This window comes from Lygodium microphyllum, chromosome 3 (assembly GCF_053477565.2).
Source record: "Lygodium microphyllum isolate KBCC chromosome 3, Lygodium_microphyllum_v1.1.10, whole genome shotgun sequence".
In the NCBI taxonomy this organism is placed as follows: domain Eukaryota; kingdom Viridiplantae; phylum Streptophyta; class Polypodiopsida; order Schizaeales; family Lygodiaceae; genus Lygodium; species Lygodium microphyllum.
In genome coordinates this window covers 126,185,141-126,205,441 of record NC_141137.1, presented here as the reverse complement: position 1 = coordinate 126,205,441, position 20,301 = coordinate 126,185,141, and the positions used below count along the sequence as shown (strand labels likewise).

The 20,301-nt window shown below is 40.2% G+C and overlaps 1 protein-coding gene across 1 annotated transcript in view; it reads right to left on the bottom strand.

Annotated features, from left to right (window-relative positions):
* Window positions 1–3,231: 3,231 nt before the first annotated feature.
* Window positions 3,232–20,301, bottom strand: part of LOC148038868 (26S proteasome regulatory subunit 4 homolog A) — a 37,189-nt gene continuing 20,119 nt past the window's right edge. Inside the window, exons 3-6 of the mRNA XM_087674751.1 lie at window positions 5,229–5,398; window positions 4,509–4,725; window positions 4,222–4,362; window positions 3,232–3,412 (exon numbers count right to left, since the gene is read on the bottom strand). Coding sequence (XP_087530877.1) covers window positions 3,329–3,412; window positions 4,222–4,362; window positions 4,509–4,725; window positions 5,229–5,398 — 612 coding nt within the window. The 3' untranslated portion in view covers window positions 3,232–3,328. The remainder of the gene's footprint in view (window positions 3,413–4,221; window positions 4,363–4,508; window positions 4,726–5,228; window positions 5,399–20,301) is intronic.

The window sequence follows — 20,301 nt, the reverse complement described above, 5'->3', positions numbered from 1 at the left end:
TAATATAGTCAGTTGCTCATGGCCACACGACCACAAGGGTTAGGTGTAATGGATGAGGAGGTTGTAGGCAACTATATTTGTGTTTAGCTCAAGACCATGTCCACCATGCCTATTTACCTTGCTTATTCAAACAATAATAATATTCTCTCAAGATCTTCAATCATCTACTTCAACCAATCTAAGCAATCTTCATATCTAAGACAATCAACAATCTTATCAATTTTTCAAGCCTAAACCTCATGTAGTCTCAAGATTTAAGTTAATATTTTGCTTTGAACTTACACTCTTAATTGATGCTCTCTTCTTATTGCTCTAATCCTTATTAACATGCTCCACCAAAACAAGGGAAGAAAATTATCCCAAGAGAAAAAAAACAATCACACATCAAAGCAACCTACATTGTAATGCATTTACTTCCATAGAATCATCCCTTCACCAAATAGTATTTCACTTTCTTTTAATTCAAAAATTAATACCCAATAACCTATTCTAACCTAAGGTTTGAAAATTTTATTATCTTATTCTTACCTAGGGCTTGATAATTTGATTATCAAATACATTAATTAATTCATTTGCAAGGTAAGCTTAGCAACCTTCATGCATGTGATTTGCCACATCTTCATTGACTATGGCTCTCATAATGATAGCAATTGAGTGATGACATGTAGCCATGTAACCTCCTTGATTGAGGTATTGAGCTTACTTGGATCTATACAATAAGAAAACTTTGAGAGAAATATTTGGGCAATTTTCAACAAAGCCTTCACAAAATAGCTCGGAAGAGTACAAACACAACAATGCTAGCATAAAATATTACATGTCACAAAGCCTCTTAACTTAACTTTCTCCTTGGTCTACAATACTCATGCATGAAGCATCCTCATGAACCTTGTCAAAGAAGAACCATTATCTAACACAAAACACTTCCAAAATTATTATTAAAACAACTTCAATCACAAGACCTAGCCATGGTAGGATATAGAAACTCCAAATCCATAACCACCAAAGTAAGGAAACTCCTGCTTCCATCACTACCACATTGAAAAACTACCATACTTGTTGAAGGATAGGGTTCCATCTTCAATAAGGAATTATGAGCACAACTCCATTCCAATATGGAAAGAAAGAAAACTCCATCACTTAGCTCGAAAACACTCCAAGAAATTAGGTTTGGTTTTTCATTTGAGCCTTTAAAAAAGTGCTTTCATCTTAAATGGTATGAATAGATTGTGAGGGGTTTTAAGTATTAGCATTTCTTTTGAAGATTGATTTTGCTATGTTTTTAAAAGGGACTTGTTTTAAATGATATATTTCATGTTAAAATGGTGGTGCTTCTCACCCCTAGAGATTCTTGAAGGCTAGGCATCAATAAGACTTTTACGTTCAACATCCATTCTTTTTAATGAGTTAATGATAATGATTGAGATTGACGATTCAAGGACAAAATGCGACGGTTCAAAAAAGAATAAGAGTGAGTGAGCACAAGTAATTACAAAATTAATAATGAGAATGAGAAACCCAAGATAGTTAGGTGGGAATTTTCTTTCTCAAGTTTCTCTTTCTATTTCAATATTTTTGGATTATTCAACAATGATGGCAATAACTCTTTTTCTAAAAAGTCGTATTAAGTTTTGTCACAATGCTTTCATGTAAACAACAAAAAGGATACCTCAAAAAGTGGACATACAAAGCTACCTCTTCATTGAGGTTCCCACTGAAGGGAGCAATGAGAGAGTAAAAGGGAGAGGAAGGAGGTTTCGTACAAGAATCATGAACAATAGATATCAATGCTTTGTGATCAAACAATTGTACTATATACTATAAATGAAACATGTCATATATACTACTTTATGCATCATCTCATGACTACATACATAATTTCCACAAGTCTAACATAAAACTAAATGTTGAAAGGAATCAATCATCCCAAATCAAAGGAAATAAATATCAAATCGAGAAGGCCCGTGTCTATTTGGGTTCCTATGATAATTGGGACAAAGAAACTAATGTGACATTTATTGGTCTTCCATTGGATTTATTTTAACCGAGCAAGTTATCTTTTTTTTAATGTTATATATTAAACTATCACTCAAATAAAACATTAGTGTATTTTGATATTTTTGCAAAGTAGACCTAGTTATAAATGAAGAGTTCATCGAGTGACAATGAGGAGCCAATAGAGTGACACTCCAAGATGCAATGGTTTGACGATTTACAAAATCTAAAGTATATAAAATTATTTACCTAATTGCTCATATTGGACTTGCATTTCATACACATGAATTTGCAATATAACTTCAAATGGCTAAAGGGTGCATCTTTGGAACAAAATTGTCACTGAATTGGGATGGGACACATTTTTCTATTGGAGGGCCTCACTTTATCGATACCTTTACCCTAGAGAAGGAGGCAAAAACAATGACAATTTGCACTCACTAGTGCACAAATATGCAATACCTCATGACATTATAGAACACTTTGTGACTACCTTCAACAAAGACTCCACAAACATTCCTATAAGAACTATCAATGAATGGTTTAAAAGGATGTCCAAAAACGCTTCGAGCTTCAAGATTTACATTTGACAACTTGTACATGAATTTTCATGAAATTTGAATTGCTAACAAACACCACTGAAAGCATGCCACAATTCCACGACAACCAATCCCATACTGTCATATCAAAACAATTTCACAGTTCAAGTGGATGTACAACAAGACTGATTAAATAAAGCTTGATAACCTCCACATTCAAGAACTCTTAATTGTTAGTCACAAAACAAAGTGTCATGGCCTGAATCAAGTAGGAAGCCCAATGAGAAAGCTAAACACAACTCCTACTTTATCAGACAAGCCCTGCTACCATGAACATCATTCGCTCTTTGAAAGCCAAAACCTTTTTATGCCTAGATTTGCCTGTTCATGGAAAACTCAAATGCTTATGCTAGTACTTGTCTGTGCAAGATAAACTCGTTATCTGAATTATCCACAAAGTGCAGTTGTATCACAAACATTTGGCTTTATTTTTTACTGTTAAATACAAGTTTCCAGGTAGACACAAGCAGTAAGATCCAAGTTTCTAGCTTTCCACGAGAAGGTAACAATATCTAGCCTGTAAGTAATTCTAGGAACAAAGATACCATCCAATGGAGACAGTGTGACTCGCTTAAGATAAACAAAAAATTCAGGCAAACACTTAACAACGAAGCCAGAAATATTGGAGCACAGCTGGTTGACATGATGCTACTGCTTGAAAAAATGTTACTTAAACGTCAAAAAACTAATCGTGCACATACAAATACTTTGTTATTGCTGACAAAAGCTGTGAACTACATATACAATCCTTCAGGTACACCTTCCTTTTTCTTGAACATAACTTTCTCTTTGGCTTTCTTAAAGTCTGCTTGTGTCACCTGTAAAAGTTTGTAAGGAAAGCCAAGTGCCTTAGTTTTTGTTAGCAATCATAAAACAGAGAACCTAAAGCACGTGGTAACGCTGCCAATACCACAGCCACCAATGCAGGCACAGGCCCAACCACCCACAAACACATACAGCTTAAACTACAGGGTAAAAATGCTGATGCATGCAGGTGATTAACATGGCCCCCATGCATGCACTGACCCACAACACAACTATACCCAGTCACTTTGTCACGTCAGCCAAGTGAGAGGAATCCACAATCTTTTACATATTATATGAAATTTTCTAGGATGTGCAATAATTCACCATTTCATCCCTTTCTAGAATGGGGCATATCAGCACACATATGCCTGTGAGCACATAAGCATGCATGTGCATGCATACATGTATTTATGGATGGTTTGTAAACTTATGTGTACATGGATGCAAGTACACACAGCAAATGTGTGTGTGTGTGTGTGTGTGTGTGTGTGTGTGTGACATACATGGTGTGCACGCACATGTGAATGTGGATACTGTATGAGTAGGCATGTAGAAAAATGAGAAAATGGAAAGGAAAGAGAGGGCTCTTTTTTTTCTATTGTGGGGTGTTCTGTTTCTTTTCTTCTTTTTTTGGGTTTCGGCTGCTGGGGAGGGGTAACAAAAGAGAGAGAAATGTATACAGGTTGAAGAGAGAAAAAGGTGTATGGATATGAAGGTTCCAAGACTTGTATGCCCTTCTTGCATTTTCTTATTTCAATGCAAAAACCAGAATCCCCAAATGTAACTGTGTAAAGAAAAACTTAGATTAAGATTTATTTACCTTCATGCGTCTCTCTCTCAATGCCATCAACCCTGATTCTGTGCATATTGCTTTGATATCAGCTCCTGAAAATTCATCTTTGGTCATCACAAACTCCTCCAGATTTACATCTTCAGCCAAAGTCATCTTTGAAGTATGTATCTGCAGGAAAAGACATTATTGGTAAATAACTTGCCCTGCTGCAGGAAGGTAGCTGCTCTATGGACACTCGCAAAAATGGATTCCTATAACAAATGGCCTAAAATGTTTAGTACTATCGAAGTCCACATAATTGAGGAGAAATATACTTGAAAAATGCGCCTTTTTGTCTTAATATCTGGTAGTGGAAACTCTATCTTCCTGTCTATTCTTCCAGGCCGAAGAAGTGCAGGGTCAAGACTTTCAATGCGGTTGGTAGCAAGTATCACTTTCACATCACCCCTTGCATCAAACCCATCAAGCTGGTTAAGAAGTTCCAGCATAGTCCGTTGAATCTCGCGTTCACCTCCAGAATGTGCATCATAGCTGGAATAAGTAGTGCAGGCAATGATCAATACCTTCAAAACACCATGGCAAGGTTGACAATCTTCCATGTCATGCAATCAATTTGCATTAGCCAAAAATTATTTTAACCATAGTGATCGACTGTGCAAAATTCACAGAATACCACAGATAAGACTCCAGTAAGCCATGCAAACCATTTTTCTGGTGAATTAAACATCCTAGCACAAGTATGCCAAACATACAAAGAAAGCTATGGCTCCATGACAAGGTTGACAAGGTTGGCAATCTTCCATGATATGCAATCCAAATATTGTTTTAACCATAGTGATCAACAGTGCAAAAATCACAGAATACCACAGATAGACTCCAGTAAGCCATGCAAACCATTTTTCTGGTGGATTAAACATCCTTGCACAAGTATACCAAACATACAAAAAAAGCTATGGCTCCAGCCCCACCCCCTGAAAAAAAAAAAACCCAAAACTTTAAAAAAAAGGGGGACAGAAATTAAGTGTCACACATACCGCTTGGTACCAACAGCATCAATCTCATCAATGAAAACTATTGATGGGGAAAGGTCATCGGCAACTCTAAAAAGCTCTCTGACCAGCTTTGGTCCATCTCCAAGGTACTTCTGTATAAGTTCACTACCAACAACACGTAGGAATGTAGCTGACGTAGAATTTGCAACAGCCTGCATAAGATAAGCTCACCATCAAACTACAATTTTGTTATAATAATACACCCTGTTTTAACATTAACCAAAGCTACATACCGTGGTCAAGCTTTGTGACTTATTCAGTGGAAGTTGTACAAGAATTCAAGACCGGAGGAAAAAGCCCAAGCTACCAGATATTAACAGATGTCTCACATTTCATCTAGTTTTTACGTCTCTCACTTTTCATCAAGTCTTTCAATTCTGCCATGCAAGGTTGAGTTATTCAGAGAAACTTCTGGAAAGCTCTTGATTTAGGCTTCAAGCCTTCAAGACTAGACATAATGTTGGCATTAGTACATTTGGTTTTACTTGGGCAGCTCTTGATTTAGGCTTCAAGCCTTCAAGACTAGACATAATGTTGGCATTAGTACATTTGGTTTTACTTGGGCAGCTCTTGATTTAGGCTTCAAGCCTTCAAGACTAGACATAATGTTGGCATTAGTACATTTGGTTTTACTTGGGCGTTTGGGAGGCAACTTGAGTCGACCATTGGGTGGTCACCATAGCCTCTGTGGTTTGTACACATCTTCTCATGCTCTGGAATTCAAATCTCACGGCCCATTTCTTCATCCATTAAGTTCTTGTGTTCTTGCTTTCTTGTTCATCTCTTTCAGTGTTCAGCAGTTGTTTCTTTTGCTTCTGCATCCATTTCTCTTTCTCACATGGTATCAAATGACCAATAACTTGCTCCTGGTGTGCATGTTTCTGTTGTTCATTGTGTGACAAATATGCTACATGCTGCATTTTCTGGCTGGGGGCTGTGTTTTGCTAGGCAGCCTTCAGTTTTTGTTGAGCAACCTGTTTAACCACTTCCACATGCTGCTGTACCCTGCATTTACTCAGCCCTGCCTGTTGTGATCATTCAGCAGCAACCATTTAGATCTTTTCAGCCTCTCGCAGCTGTCAATTCCAGCTTTTCGGGTTACTTTTCAGCCCAACATCATCCGCTATGACCTTCTACAGCTGTCGCAGCCAACACACAGGCTGTTTTCCCTGCTCAACCTGTTTCCATGTCATCTTTGGTTCATGTTAAGGAAAATCTTGAGAAACTAGTCCTCGATTGGGATACTGATGATGCCAAAGCATATTCGGCACTTCTTCGATGTATCTCAAAAGAAGTCCTACCAACAGTAGCTACTTGTGGGACAACCATGCAAGTTGTCACTCTCTATGGTCAGCTTCAGGCCATCGGATTTGAGTCTAACTCCGCAACATGCAATCTGTCCCTATCCAAAGTGCATTTGGTGGGGACAATCCTCTACAAGCCACCTTCCAAGTATGATAGTGTGGCAAATGCCTTGCAAGCCCAAATGTCATCAACTGGAATAAGCATATGACCTCCATGTGATTGAAGCATGAGCATGCACTCAAGTTATAGAGGAGGTTGCCAACTATTGTAGCGGCATTCCTAATGGAGCATTCATTACTTCAAGGAGGGGTGAAACAACGATGACGAAGACAAAGGAGAACGAGGACGAGGACGAGGAGGGGCATCGCTACTTTTGTGGTAAAATGGGGCATCTCCTAAGGACTACAAGAAGCTAGTCACAATGTGAAAGCAAGAGGAGACAAAGGGCAAGGCTTCAGCCTTCTACACACCCTCCACCATCCTTAGGTTCTAATACAAAACTGGGTTGCCTGCCAGTATAGGGTAACCACAAAATCGGTCTTCTAGCACTAGTGTGCCTTCATCCCTCACAGCTCTCCAATGCTAGAGGGGCAGTGTGAGCAATTGGTGGAAGTGGGGTGTCCTAGCCTTATCCAAATTCAAGTGCACTAGACCCTAAGCGTAGCTTTCTATGAGCACGAATACATATGGTGATGCAAAACTTGAAGTTGATTTGCCTTTCAGGTTAGACACAAATGTGTTTGCTCCTAGTTTTTTCCACATGAGGGGACCCCTTTGGCAGTTTAGCCAAAGGGGAATCCATGGTCATGATGTGCTTTCCATAGAGATGGTTTGTAACAAGCATCAAGTTTCAGCTATTCTATTCTCTTTGCACGGCTTGGTATGACCAACATTAACGTTAGTATCTTTTCAAGGCACCTTGATGGTGGCTTGATCACCCACTACTTTGGGTATCCATGGTCCTCTCTGCTTGTCATTATTGTATGTACTATGGTGATACACTAGACAATGGCTATTCAACTTGCACTGTCTGACTGCAACAAACCTGACCGACTATGCCACATGGCACCTGTGCTCCTTGCCTTATATAGCATTCTAAACAGCAAATTTTATGTGTTTCACTCTCTCCTCTCTCTATTCACTTTTTGTCTTGGTCATTTGCTTCCGCATTGTTACACTCTGTCATGGTATTAGAGCATTGAAGGACTAACCTAGGGTGGACCTACCTAAAGAGGAGATTTCAGCGCAACACAAGGCTATGTTTTCAACGTTCAAGGGCAAGCAGGAGGGTTGCGCATCAGAACAAGGCTAAGACGAGCATGGGCGTGCGAGAAAGGAGAAGATTTGCTGAAGTTGCTGCTGGTTTTTGCTGTTAGAGAAGAAAGAAGGCTGAGTTTTGGGCTTTCAAGTGCAGATTTTACCTTTTCATCGCCTCCAGCGGGTGAAGGAGGGGGATGAGGGGACCAGAGCCCTAGCAAGTTGTATTCTCACAGTCACAAAGGGGGTTGTTTTTATGTTTTGTGCAAGCATTGTAGGTGAAGATGTCTTCTAAGGCTGAGACAAAGTTTCGAGCAAACATGGACCAAAAGATGCCATCTTACCGGCTCTTCCATCAGATCAAAAGCTCGATGGTGAAAATTACCGCATCTGGCAAGTCATGATGCTTGCCATTCTGGAGTCCTATGATTTGGCAAAGCTTGTCACGAAGGCTATTCATTGTCCTTCTTCGCGAGACGAGTCCAGACTCTCTTCCAATGATAAGGTGGAGTTAGCAAAGGCTCAGGCACATTGGGATAAACTTAATGCTCGCATTCGCTCGTTTTTATTTCTCTCATGTTCTACAGTTGTTATCCCTCATATTGAGCATTTAATGATGGCCCAAGAGATATGGCTAGAGCTTGATCAGATGTACAATCGGATGACCATCATGAAGTGAGTTTCTTTGGAAGTGCAAATGCGGACCATGAGTGTCAACAAGTCATCTTCTATGTGGGAGCATATCAACAAGTTTAGGTAGCTTCAGATGCAAGTTCAAAACACAAGGAAGGTGATCACTTCTAAAGACATGGCAATAACTCTTCTTTCATTGTTACACCCCGTTTCAGTGGTTTTTATTCCGCCTTGATTGCTTCAAGGCGGTTTGAGACTTTTCGGTGGAAAGAGTTGGTTCCTATGGTCTTGGACTGAGAGGAGTAATAAAAAGGAACCAATGCTTCTAAATCTAAGGCCTTGGTTGGTCAATCCTCTCAAAAGAAGGAGAAGGACCAAAAGAAGGAGAAGAAGGACAAATCCAAGAAGAACAAAGAAAAATAATCTACTTGTCACATCTGTGGCGAAACAGGTCATTGGAAGAATGATTGCCCCGACAAGGAGAAGAAGGAGAAATCTTCAAAGGATTCTAAAGCAGTCGTTACTCCCTCATCAGTTGCTTTCCTCCACTTGGAGGTCGTTGAGAATTCGATCATGACGACTTCTGATGCTACATTGACGGACCCATATACTCAAGAGTGGATTGTTGACAGTGGTGCCTCGTAGCACATGACTCTTTCTTCAGCAGGTGTTGCTTATTTGCGGCCTTCACATGGCCAGATTCTCATCGGTGACAGTTTGTCTATTCCTATACAAGGATGGGGTAACATGCATCTTATTCCAAATGGACAAGGTGGTACCCATACATACGAGGTGCTTTATGTGCCAGCCCTAGGGTACCACCTACTTTCAGTGCACAAGATTTGTGCCCTCGACCTCTTGGTCAAATTTGGTGTGGGTTCTTTTTGGATTCTTGATCGTGGATCGAGACAGGTTCTTTCTTCAGGTTGTTAGGAAAATGGAGTCTACAAGTTGCGGTCTTCTACCTTGACTTTCTCTTTTTCTTACCTCACACACTCAATCCGAGCTTTGGCATGCTCAGTTTAGCCACCTCAATTATGATTATCTTCGGAAGGCATCCAAGGGACAACTTGTTCGAGGTTTACCGAATATTGTGGTGAGCTAGCAAACTTGTGTACCCTGCATCTATGGAAAGCACACTCGTAATGCCATTCCTAGCAAGGCTTCGAGGTGGTCTTCAACACCCTTGAAGCTTATTTCTATTCATCTTTGTGGACCGATGAGAATAGAGTCTCTTAGAGGGAGCTTGTATTTCATGCTAATTACGGATTATTACAGCAGGATGACATGGCCTTATTTCTTGAAGCTAAAGTCAGAGGCTTTCTCCAACTTTAAGGATTGGTTGCTCTTTAAGAAAAACCAATCAAGCTGGAAGCTGAAGACCTTACAATCAGATAAGGGCAAAAAATTTCTTTATAATGAGCTTGCTCATTATTGTGCAGATCGTGGTATTCTCCAAGAGTTTGCAAATACAAACACCCCTTAAGAGAATGGCATCTTGGAGCACAGGAATCCAAGTGTGATCGACATGGCCTATACTATGATGAAGCACCGTCACATACCTCAGTGTCTATGGGTTGAGGCTGTGGCTACCACAGTTCACATCCTTAATCGTTCCCCTACTTCCATTGTTGGTATGACTCCATATGAGGCATACTTTGGGTCTAAGCCACACGTTTCTTATTTCAAGGTTTTTAGGTGTGATGCCTATGTTCACATCCCAAAGACACAACATGACATTTGAAACGGCTTCCCAAAGACAAGTGTTCGTGGGCTATAGCTCGAAGTCTCAAGGTTACCGAATGTATGATCTCGTTAAACGAGATGTCTATACAAGCCATGATGTTAGACTCGTGGAAGTTCCAGTCTCAAAGGGGGATGAGGAACACCCTGTTCGTGGAGATCCTGGTGATAGCTATATGCTAGCGACTGTTCCTATGGAACCTGTGCCTCTTGAGGACTGTTCATCGGATTAGAAGCTTGGTTCTCCGCCACCGGATTCACCAATTGCTTCCCCACCATCGATGGACCTTCGAAAAACTTCAACAGAAGGAGAGAGACAAAGCAAGATCAAGCCACCTCCTTGTTGGGCTCGTAACACTCTTCGTGATGCAAGGATTGAGAAGGATGGCTCATGGCATTCTCGGAGGAACCAAGTACACCACACCAAGCTTCTTTACACTAATTATTGTTTGATGACTCATGTCATGCAAGATCGAGAGCCCACTAGCGTGAAGGAGGCTTTACAACATGATCACTGGCGAAAAGCGATGGAGCAGAAGATGGAGTCGATTGAGAGGAATGGCACTTGATATCTTGTGCCGAAGCCTCCTCATAAGAGAATCATTGGCGTCAAATGGGTCTTCAAGACCAAGTACCGCAGTGATGGCACGTTGGACAAGCACAAGGCCCGCCTTGTTGCTAAAGGTTTTACACAACGTCCAGGCATTGATTTCCATGATACTTTTGCTCCTACCACTCTGATGGCTACTATCCGCGTCATTCTTTCCTTGGCTAGCCATAAGAGATGGCCGGTCTATCAACTAGATGTGAAGTCTACCTTCTTGACTAGAGAGTTGGTGAAGGAGGAGATCTATGTTGAGCAGTCTCCTAACTTCAGTTCTTCTAATGGTAAGGTGTACAGGTTGAGAAAGGCTCTCTGTGGACCCTAGCAAGCTCCCCGTGCTTAGAATGAGAAGGTTGACTTGTTCCTCCAAGAGAAATTGGGGTATCGACGTTCCAAAGCCGGCCCCTAGCTATATGTACACACCTCAGGTGGAGGTTGTGTGTTGTTTGTCCTTTGTGTGGACAACTTGATTGTGACAAGTGGCCATACTCAAAAGGTCAAGCAGACGAAGGCAACACTTCATGAGAAGTTTGAGATGACGGATATGGGACTTTTTCACTTCTTTCTAGGTCATGAGATCTATCAAACTCCAAGGGGGATCTATATTTCCCAGCAACAATATATACAAGAGCTCTTGGTGGCTACGTGTGAGATGGAGAGATTGAAGTCTCTTATGACTCCTATGGACCCGAATTGCAAGGCTATAGCTCATTCCAAGTATCCCTTGGCAGATGCTACCCATTATAAGCTGTTGGTTGGTTCCTTGATCTAGCTTCTTAATACTCATGTTGACTTATGTTATATTGTAGGTGTGTTAGCCGGGTTCATGAGTGAACCTAAGATGGTACATTGGCAACCTGCTTAGGGGATTTTGCAATTCCTATGGGGGACTCCTAATATTGGGATCTATTATCCCACAGGTACACGAGCTATGGACTTGGTACTTATAGGATGAAGTGATTCAGATTGGGCTAGTGATATGGATCATCGAAGGTCCATGACAGGTTAGTGCTTTACCTTGGGTGCTGGTGTTGTTTCATGGAGCAGCAAGAAGCAACCCACGATTACCCTCTCTTCGACTAAGGCAAAGTATCAAGCCGCATCTTCTACTACATGTGAGACAGTGTGGCTTCACAAGCTCTTGGAGGAGCTTAGTTGCCAATAGACAAGACCTATTGTCAATGCGACAATGAGAGTTACATTGCCTTGGCCAAGAATCCTGCGTTTCATGCTCAGACAAAGTATATTGAGATCCAATACCATTTCATTCGAGAGAAGATTCTGGATGAGACCATTTTCCTGGTCCATTGCAAGACAGAGGACAACCTTGCAAATTTGTTTACCAAGGCACTTCCCCAAGCTTTATTGCAACAACACTCCGAATCCCTTAGCATTTTGCCATCTCCACGATCTAAGAGGGGGTGTTAGAGCTGGATAGCTGATCATTCCCCTGACAGGTAGCACGTACAACACGTTTCCCACGCACCAATCGGTGCAGCACTGCCACGCGGCAGCTGCCACGTGTTAGGCGACAGCAATTTGCAGGTCGGACAGCTGATCAGCTAGTTGCGTGAACAGTCGGCTGCATTTAATACAGCCGACTGATATTTCTGGTTTTTTTTTGCTGGCCTATTTATTGGCCCTGATTTCAGCAGTCTTTCACAATTGTTTTCACAGATTTCAGACTGCAGACCGTGGAGACTTCCCTTGGGGCTGACGAACACTAAGATCTTCGAGGTGGAGACATACACAAACACTCTCTCTGCACCCATGTATATTTCTGCATCCTTATACAGCATTCTACATTGCAGATTTTCTGTTGTTCACTGTCTCTTTCTCTCTCTCTCTTCTCTCTGTACACTCTTTGTCTTGGTCATTCACTTCCGCATTGCTGCACTCTGACAAAATCCCCAAAATTCTGCTGCAATTTCTGATCCAAACACATTCTTGAGCACAAATTTGATGATTGCGGTCAAAAGCCCCAAATTTTCGATGGCAAAAGAGTGAGTGAAGAGTAGAGAGAGAGAGAGAGAGTGTGTGTGTGTGTGTGTGTGAGTGAGAGAGCACAAGACCCGATGTGGGTACAATCTCCAAGTACCACTTTAGGTTTTTGATAATATATATATAGTACATGTGTAAGGCTGCGTGCACACCCGAACACCGTAAAAGGCACGGTGACCCTTTATTCCCAACACATTGGAAGGTGAAGGACAACTGTTGAGGGAGCAAACCACAATCCTCTGATGCCGAGGAGTGGCGTGGGCAGTAAAACACAAATCCCAAACGTGAGTGAGCTGTCAAACGCAAGGAGAGATCAGCCCAGATGCTTACAACTGATGACAAAGATGATCATCAGGATGGAAGAAGCCTCACAAACAATCAGGCGCAGAAAAATGATGACGCATGGAGCAAGAGGAGCTGATATCAAAGTGTGGGTGATGTCGCCAGGGTGTATGAAGCCCTCCAAACTGCTAAATGCACATGTCAAGGTGACGCCAAATGTGGAAGAGGCAACACTTGCTGGTGGAGATGCTCCTAGGATGCAAAACACAAAAAGAACCAATTGCCAGATGTGGGAGCAATGACGCTAGGCAAGAGATGGTGGAAGAAGGCCACGAACTACGATGTCCTCTAATAAGGATGTGGACAATAGCAACGTGAGGAGAGAAGTGTGTCGGAGTGACGGAAGAAGAGGAGTGGAGAATAACTGAAGTGGTGGTGGTGACTGAAGAAGGTGGTGATGAATGAATGAAGTGATTACCTATTTATAGGCATAAGCTATCTAGGGTGGCACACCACTATGTGGGCGCCCACTAAAAAAGTGGCCAAAATGTGAATACCAACCCCTTTTGGGACTATCTGTGTGAAACCCTAAATAAAGTGCGTAAACTGAAGTAGTAGTCTCTCAACACCCCCTCTAAAGCCCAAAAAGGGATGAAGAAAGAGGAGCAAAGAGAGAGACGATGAAGATGGATAAGATCCTAACGATCCAAGATTGCCACCTGAAAGATAACCTATAGTAAGAAACAATAGACGGGATGAACTGTAGAACCTAACTCCACCTCAGGAAGGAAGCCACTAGCTCCGTATCTCCATGCAAGAAGGAATTTGAAGGCCTCTTCACCAAGTCACGGTTGAACACCTAAGGCCCTAATCTTGGTAATCTCTAAAGATCCTGGGTATCAGGAGAAATGACTGCTCGAGGGCAGCCGTCCCCAAAGAGTAAACTGGTAGGTGATGAACTTCATGAGAGTAGGTGCCCCCCCCCAGGTGATGAACTTCATGAGAGTAGGTGCCCCCCCCCCCCCAAAAAGAAGAGGGTGGAGAGGCAAGGCTCCCTCTGAAGCCGAAGAAGGAGCCCTCTCGGAGGGCAACCAAAGTACATCCCTCTCTCTTGCAGAGAGAGGAAATATAAAAGCTCATGGATCACGGACTCCGAATCATCTAATGACAAAGAAAGTGTTGTCAATCGTGCCGAAGAAGGTATCTGGGGTATCAAAGATGTCGAAGACCCCCCCAAAGGTGGCCTCTCGAACATGAGAGTCCAAGATGGGGAAAGGAAAGGCTCATACTAAGCCAAGAGCGGCAGAAAATAGTCAATGTCTCTCAATGGAGTGGACTGTGGAGCCAAAGAAATAGAAGTGGTCAAACAACCACTCTCGAAAAGAAGCGGACTACCAAGGGCATGGTATCCAACAATCACTCTCTCTTGGTGGAGCAAACTGTAGAACCGCAAGTTGTTGAGGTGACATTCCTGAAACCCGAGAAGAAGTAGAAGCAACCTCCGTAGTGCATTGTGGCTGTCACAAGGAGACCGTGGTACGAGTCGATCCTCTTGTGGCCCAAAAGGGCTTATTGCACATCAAATATGTTTTATTGCCTTGAGCATAAAAATCTGAAAGCCAGTGCAAAAGAAACTCTATGGCCTAGAAGGGAGAGGTAGCACAATAACTGTCTAGGGGTAGATGCATATACTCCAGCAGTATAGGGAGCAAAGATCCATATCAGCAAGCATCGATGGGGATCCCGGCGATGCCAGAAGAGGAACACCCAATGATCTGTCCATCTTCCTGTTGAGAAGTCATAGCATTGGAGTGTCAACCTGTGAAAGGGAGGGTGGGTGGGAGAGAAAGAGAAGGGGATCTCTATCTCCTGGTGATGCAGCAAAAATGAAGGGAAAAATCAATAGATGAAGTCGAATCCGCAACCTGTCTTTGCCTTCTCTAATGATGAGGATCTTTGTGGCTCACTGAGCACCTCTAACTCTGATACCATGTCAAAAAAAATAGGTATGCTCTGATATCATGTCAAAAAATGACAGAGACCAAAGAGACAATAGGGTTTGCGAGGAGAAACAATGTACGGCAAACACTGAGAGAGAAGAGAAACTCAAAGACACGAAAACACGGTGATGATACATTGAATAATGCTATGACAAGTAAAGTTCATAAAGTGGAGCCAAAGCTTAGAAGATAACTCCACTGTCATGTTTGAACCAAGCAGCAACACCTATGGGAAATCTACACAATGAAGGGAGCAAAACAGAGTCCTCCAAGCAATGGGCTATCGAAGTAATCACTAGAAGGTGAAGCACAACTATCGAGGGAGTAAACCGTAGTTCTCTAATGCCAGGGAGTGGCTTGGGCAGCAAAACACAAATCCTAGATGTGAGTGAGATAAGCCCAGATAGGTGACACATGCTGGCGGAGATACTCCTAGGATGCAAAATGCAAAAGAAATCTGTCACCAAATGTAGAAGTGACGACGTCGGGTAGGAGTGGTGAAAGAAGACCACAAACTGCAATGTTCTCTGATAGTAGGGATGTGGGTAGTAGTGACGTGAGGAGATAAAAGAGTATCGAAGTAACGAAAGAAGTATCTAGGGTGGTGCACCACAATGTGGGCACCCACTAAAAAAGTTGCCAAAATGTGAGCATCAACCCTTTTTGGGGCTATCAGTGCGAAACTCTAAATGAAATGTGTAACTGAAGAAGTGATTTCTCTCAACACACTCTAGAAGCTTGAGCCTTATCCCATGTCCAAGATCCAAGCGGGGGTGTTAGATGTTACCATTGGTGCAATCAGTTCTCTTGAAGGTACTGTCGAAGGGCATTCTTCATTATTCCAACTAGTTTGCCTATTATTTCCAACAGTCGTCTGTATCCAAGCAAGTTTCATGGGCAGGACAATGCCACGCAAGTGGGCTGTATTTATTGCAGCTGCTTTAGTCAACCATTTTTTGTGACTTATGACCAGATTTGGCAAGTTAGCCAAATTTGGCTGTAATCGGTCAGATTTGACTTGCCGACCTATCTTATTTTTCCCTTTCTTTTCTGGTTATTTATAGTCCATTTTCAACCTGCTCTCTTCAATTCATCTTGGCAGGTTTGGTGGGAGAGATCTGGCTCGAGGAGGTACACCGACAATCCTTGTATATCCGCCCTCTTCATTTCAGCACTCATTCACTATAGATTCCTACGTTTTGTCTCTTCTCTCTCTCCCTTTCTCTCATGTTCATTTTCTTTCAGTTTTGTCCATACACTTCCACATTCGTTGTACTCTAACATCATACAAATACTTTTATGATTAGCCCACTAGACACTTTTATTTCTACAATTATGTTCCGTTATTTACTTGTAAGTGTAGGGAAGAAAGTGAGAATGACACTACTTTGAACTTAACCAACTCAATCAATCATCACCATGAAAATTAGAAGAGAGAGAGAGAGAGAGAAGAGTCAACACGACATTGAGAGGGAAACCAGCCCCTCCCCCTTTACAGGAATTCATTGACACAAAACCATGGGCAGGAACCATATACAAAAGGCTAATTTGCTGCAATTCTAAAAGTTAGAGTTTTTGAAACCTTAATTTTTGCAAACTCAAGAAACAAGCTGATTTTCTTCTTTAGTGCTTAGATTAGATCAAACTAAGTAGAAAGTGCTTCTTGGATGAGAGATAAATAAGAGAATATAAAGCATGTGATTGAAATTTCAGGATGAGAGCTTGTTTTAAATGAAGAGAGAGACCTCCAATATATAGGTGTGGAGCTTGGTACTCAAAAGTAAAAAGTAGGGGCTACAAATGAGAAGTGTGTTGAAAATAACAAATGTAGAGACACTTGTCTCTTCAAAATGACACATGTCCTCTTCTAGATGCCACATGTCACTTTTCCAGAGAAAGAAGCTTCGAAACCTTCTACTTTAAAAACCTCTCAAATGGTTAATAATTTGAGATAGTTGTTGAAGACAAAATTATTACTTGCAAATTTCTAGAGCCTTTGATACAAATAGAATTTCCATTTGAGTAACTTCGAAAAATAGTAACCTCCTAAATTTTAGGAGCCACCAAATTTAGCTTCTAGAGAGCTTCATTATATAGATTCACCAGTTTATGGTTTGTTTCTTCAAACATGAGCGTCTAGTTTCACTTTCTGAAACCACTTATTATATGAGCTTCTAGTCAATGCGACTAAGTATAAAAATCTTAATCATTTAAGCTTTCCAATCAATCTGACCGCCTGATAAACTTATAATTTCTCTTGGATATCTCGTCAATGACCATCCAAGTATAATTATACCGCGTTTTTTGCCATTGGCAATCCTTAAATAGAAAGATGAATATTTAATCATATTTTGAAACACTTAAATAATACGAATCGTATCAAATTAATTTGAAATCATTGAGTCAATATGTCTTGGTAGCAATTGCTATACAAAAGGTTTGTTATATCTCTCCCTCTTGAAATCCGTCTTATCCTCAAGACGTTGCTTGAAGTATTTCTGATCCTACAGTTTCTTCATAAGCTACGAGTATTTTTGGATAGTCTTTAAAATACTCTTTTGGCATCTATTTAGAATCTAAATGAGAGTAATTTTTAAATTTCAAAAAAAAAATCTAAAAATATTTCTTTCTCATTTTCTAATCATATGAAAGACTATTCACTCTAATTGAAGTATCTCCTCTTTTTCATCTGCTTCAGGTAGATCCTCTATTATAAGTTCCAATGGTGGAGGCCCTTCATAAGGCTTCAGAGGATAGATATGAAAAACATTGTGAATTCTCCAATGCTCTAAAAGTTAAAACCTATAGCAAACATCATTAATCTTTATAGTAACTTAAAAAGACCCATAATTTCTTGTTGTGAGCTTAGTGACTTGGGATGAAGGCCCTTTATAAGGCTTCAAAGGATGGATATAAAAAGCATTGTGAATTCTCCAATGCTTTGAAAGTTATAACCTGTAACAAACATCATTAATCTTTTTAGTGACTTGAAATGGCTCATAATTTCTTATTGTGAGCTTAGTGACTTGGGATGAAGGCTTATTAGAGCTTCTTAGATGAGCTTTGTCAAATTTCAATCACACCCAATCTTCTTCTTGTAAAATCATTTGCCTTCAATGCTTATTTGTTGCTTTATTTTGTTTTTCTTGAGATCTTTGGATAGCTCCTCTAACTTTGAGAAAAGTTGTATACATATCACGCACGAACTCATCGGCATCAAATATCTCCTCCTTGGTTTTGAGAATAGATAATAAGAGTGGTTTTCCATATATAATCTCAAATAGTGCTTTACCTATAAAAGTATGGATTGTGTTGTTATAAGCATATTCTATCAAAGGCAAACACTTTTTCCATTGTTTGTTGGCTTCATGACAATAGCACTTCAACATATCCAATATTGTGAAATTGGCTATCTCACTTTAACCATCTGTTTGAGGATGATAATAAATCGAAAAGATAAGCTACCAAATTTTCAAAAAGAGCTCGCCAAAAGAAACTAGTGGTTCGTGAATCTCTATTATCCACAATGAATTATCGCAACCCATGATTCTTAAAGATTTATTGAATAAATATTCTAACCATAATAAGACTTGATAGTCTTCTTGACTAGAATGAAATAAGCCTATTTGCTAAACTTGTCAATAATAATCTATGTCGTCATTGCAATTTGCTAATTTTAGCAAGCCAAAAATAAAATCCATAGCAATGTTTTCCCATGATTGGCTCAGAATTGATAATGGTTGAAAAAGCCATGTAAGCTTTTGATGATCAAACTTAATCTTTTGGCACACAATATATTCTTTGATAAATTGTTTAATGTCTCATCAAAGACTTGGCCAAAACAAATACATTTCAAGTGCCTTGATTGTGGCCAAAATACCACGATGAGCCATGTAAGGAGTCACATGATATTTTTCGATTACTTTAGGCCTGAAATCTTTAGTAACACATAGCTTATTCTCTGTCAAAAGAAATCCATCTTTGATAACATAAGAGTTTGCCCTTTTACCAAGTTATAAACTCTCACAGATGATTTTAAAATCTTCATCAAAAGCATATATGTCTCTCATACTAGTCAAATTTGTATGATAAATCATTGATACTACATGAATATGAGGTCTTCTTGACAATGCATCACCTACTTTGTTTTACTTTCTAAGAATATGCAGTATTTGAAAGTTAAATTGAGCTAAATAATTAGCCCATTGAATATGCTTTTCAGAAATCTTTGGTTGGTTGAGAAAATGTCTCAAATTGTCATGGTCCGTCTCGATGAGAAATTCTCCATCTAAAAGATAGTGCATCCAATCTTTTAAAGCTTAAATGATGATCATTAACTTCTTTTCATAGAAAGTAGCATTCTTCTTTTCTGCATTTTGCAACCTTCTACTTACATAAGCAGTTCCATACCCTTCTTCGTTTAAGACTACATCAATACAATCTCCTAAGGCATCACATTCCACAAAGAAAGATTTTGACAAAATAGATATAATCAAAACAAATTCTTTGCTGATATAAAACTTTAGAGCTTCAAAAGCTTCCTTCTCTAGTTTAGTCCATCAGAATGCCACAGCTTTCTTAGTTAAATCATGCAATGGTCCAGCAACCACTGCAAAACATTTAATGAATCTCCTTTAATAGGAGTATAATCCCAAGAAACTTTGAACTTCATGACTACTAGTCAATTTTGGCCATTCTACAATAGCCTTGACTTTTTCTAAGTCCATCCAAATCTCATCTTTGGATACAATATAGCCCAAGTAGTGAATCTCTTCTAAGAAAAATTCACTCTTTTTGCCATTCATATAAAGTTTGTGTTTGCAGATTTCTTGAAACACTATTTTCAAGTATTGCTTATGTTTTTCTTCATCTTTCGAATGAACCAAAATATCACCAAGGAGAGTACTTGTAAAATTCTGATGTACACTAAAGATTATTTCCATCTTTTAAACATTGCAAGAGCATTGATGAGACCAAATGGTAGCACAAGAAACTTATACGAACCAAAAGTTATCTTGAATATCGTTTTATAAATATCTTGAGAAGCAATCTCTATCTGATGATAGCTACTCTTCAAGTCAATCCGGTTGAATACTTTGGATCCATCCAATCTATCCAAGATATCATCAATTCTTGAAATGAAAAACCTACTCCGAATTGTAATTTTGTTAAGGGCCCTATAGCCTACACACATGCGCCGAGGTCCATCTTTCTTCTGCACTAGGAGGGT